Raw genomic sequence first — 2351 nt, 5'->3', positions numbered from 1 at the left:
AAATATGATTTATTGAAAAGAATTCATAAAGACAAACATTTTAATCATCATTATATCTTTGCGCTCAAAACAATACTTGCTGATTTTTAAAAATGGCGTGAAAATTGAAGGTTTTTTGACGCTATGTAAGATTAAATTTGATTGGCTTATAAATAATTTTGGATCCTAGCCCTGATAAATTTTGTAAAAAGCTGGAAGCCAAGCTTCGATTAAATTTTTGGATGGTTTCGGAGTTTTAGGTTGTTTCTCAGTAAAATCCTACCGTAAAACCGGCTCGCCGTGGCGAGCCGGCATTAGATATTTCTTCTAACTTTCATTTCAGTTTTCTTTAGAGAATAAGTATGTCCCCAGCATTTGTACCAGTTTATACCGCCACCGTCTTTTGTGCCTGCTCCATCAAGATACATTCCATTTAGATTCGCAAAATGACATGAATTGTACCACCAAGCACCGGTATAAGTTACTGCACAGTTATATCTGAAGTTGGAATCGTTATCATCATCTTTTGTTGTAAACTTACTTCCGTTATGATAAGACATCGAGTCACCACAAGAACCGTTGTACCCGGCTACTGTTAATCGGTATTTGTCGCTCTCATCATTAATTTTAAAGGTGGAATATTCGGCAAAGGCGTTGAATGGGTCAACACTATCTTTCTGAAACGTTTCTAGGTATATATAGATTGAACTGTCGATAATCGTCAAATAGTAAATCTCTTCAAGTCCGAGCCAATACTCTCCAACTCTTTTCCCAAATCCATTCTTGTAGTCTTCCCAATTTCTGTAGAAATCTTCCGATCCATCTTGTCGGCGTTGTATAACCGACCATCCACCATTGGTCATATCACACCACACATCAGTAGCTGTACTTCCAGTTGGTTTGATCACGTACACACCGTCCTCGGTATAGCCTTGTCGATAAAACGCAAGACAGTCAACTGGCTCGGGTTGCTTGTGAATTCTTTTAAAAGTTTTCCTATCTTCCTGTAAAAAAAAGATTGTTTTGTATAGCTAGCATAACATCTATTCAACTTCTTTCACAAACTTTTATAAAAACAACTTATTTAGTAAAACTTTTCTGGTAAGATCGGATCTGCTCAATAATATTTACTTCATGTATAAACAGCCGTTATAGTAATTTTTGGGTGTTTTAGGCTTTTTCCATCATGCGTTTATGCATTTTTAAAAATTTCTTCCTTTCTTTACTTAAAACAACTCACATTTGCACAAAAAAGCTAAAACGTAACAACTTTGAAAAAGCCGACGTCAAGTAACGCCACTAACGTCAACGTTAATAACATCATCTCAAAACGTCGAAACGACTATGTCTTACTTTCACCAAAACTTTTTCCTCATGTTAAATGCTTTGAAATTTTACCATTTGACCCGTTATTGTCTGATGTACATTGTGCAGTGTCTTTTGCACTAGAATCTGATATAAATCAGACTGTGTCTTGTACATTGGATAGTGATCAGTCATGTGATACTTTAAATGATGTAGTTAAACTATTTTGGAATCAAAAAAGTCTAATAATCAGTGGTTTGACTTAGAATGTAGGGATAGTCAGAAGGAGTATTATCTCTCTAAGCGTAAATACAGATCTTTTCGCACGCAAGATAACTTATTAAATCTGAAAACTTGTAGTAAGAAGTACAAGAAATTATTAAATACTAAACTAAGGAATTACCAAGAAAGTATTGTTAAAAAATTAAAAAGTCTAAGATGTACAAAACCAAAGGAGTACTGGTGTCTTCTCAGTAAATATTCGGGAGAACAGAAAGAGGTAATGAACAAGGTTTCGTTAGAAGCATTTTATGATCAATTTCGTAATATTAATAGTGATGATGATTCTGAAGATTTATTTTCAGCATTTGATATTGAATCAGTTTCAGAATTAAATAATATATTAAATCGCCCATTTACTACTTTAGAAATTGACAAAGTTATTAAAACTTTAAAAAATAACAAAGCATGTTCACCTAAAGATAATATACTGAATGAGTATATAAAATACTCAAAAGATTTGTTATTACCATTGTATTGCAGCTTATTTAATCTTGTACTTGAAACAGGAATTGTTCCAGATACATGGTGTACGGGTATAATTTTACCTATTTATAAAAACAAAGGGGACGAAAATAATGCTGATAATTATAGAGGTATAACCATTTTAAGTTGTCTTGGTAAATTGTTCACATCAGTTTTAAATTCTAGAATAAATATTTTTTTGGGAAGAGTCTGGCCTATTAATTGAGGAACAAGCAGGGTTTCGTAATGGTTATGGAACTACGGATCATATTTTTTCCTTAAAAATGTTGATTGATATTTACTTATCGAAGAAAAAGAGATTG

The 2351-nt window shown here is 33.0% G+C and overlaps 1 protein-coding gene across 1 annotated transcript; it reads right to left on the bottom strand.

Annotated features, from left to right (window-relative positions):
• Window positions 1-254: 254 nt before the first annotated feature.
• On the bottom strand, window positions 255-1479 carry LOC132749640 (microfibril-associated glycoprotein 4-like). The gene is made up of 2 exons (XM_060739485.1): window positions 1378-1479; window positions 255-983 (listed from the first exon to the last, which is right to left on the bottom strand). Exons 1-2 carry the CDS (start codon window positions 1477-1479, stop codon window positions 294-296), a joined length of 792 nt encoding a protein of 263 aa, XP_060595468.1. The 3' UTR covers window positions 255-293.
• Between the last annotated feature and the right edge of the window lie 872 nt (window positions 1480-2351).

The sequence above is a fragment of the Ruditapes philippinarum genome, unplaced genomic scaffold (assembly GCF_026571515.1).
Source record: "Ruditapes philippinarum isolate M1 unplaced genomic scaffold, ASM2657151v2 ctg1735_1_1_1_1, whole genome shotgun sequence".
NCBI classification, from domain to species: domain Eukaryota; kingdom Metazoa; phylum Mollusca; class Bivalvia; order Venerida; family Veneridae; genus Ruditapes; species Ruditapes philippinarum.
The sequence above is the reverse complement of the archived record's forward strand: the minus strand, read 5'-3'. Positions and strand labels throughout refer to the sequence as shown.

What these genes read in the sequence shown, in the direction of transcription:
- LOC132749640 (XM_060739485.1), bottom strand. Translation starts at nt 1,479, where the DNA reads ATGACTGATCACTATCCAATGTACAAGACACAGTCTGATTTATATCAG. An exon ending in AGACAATAACGGGTCAAATG is followed by an intron (nt 984 to 1,377) that starts GTAAAATTTCAA and finishes TTTTTTTTACAG; the next exon opens with GAAGATAGGAAAACTTTTAA.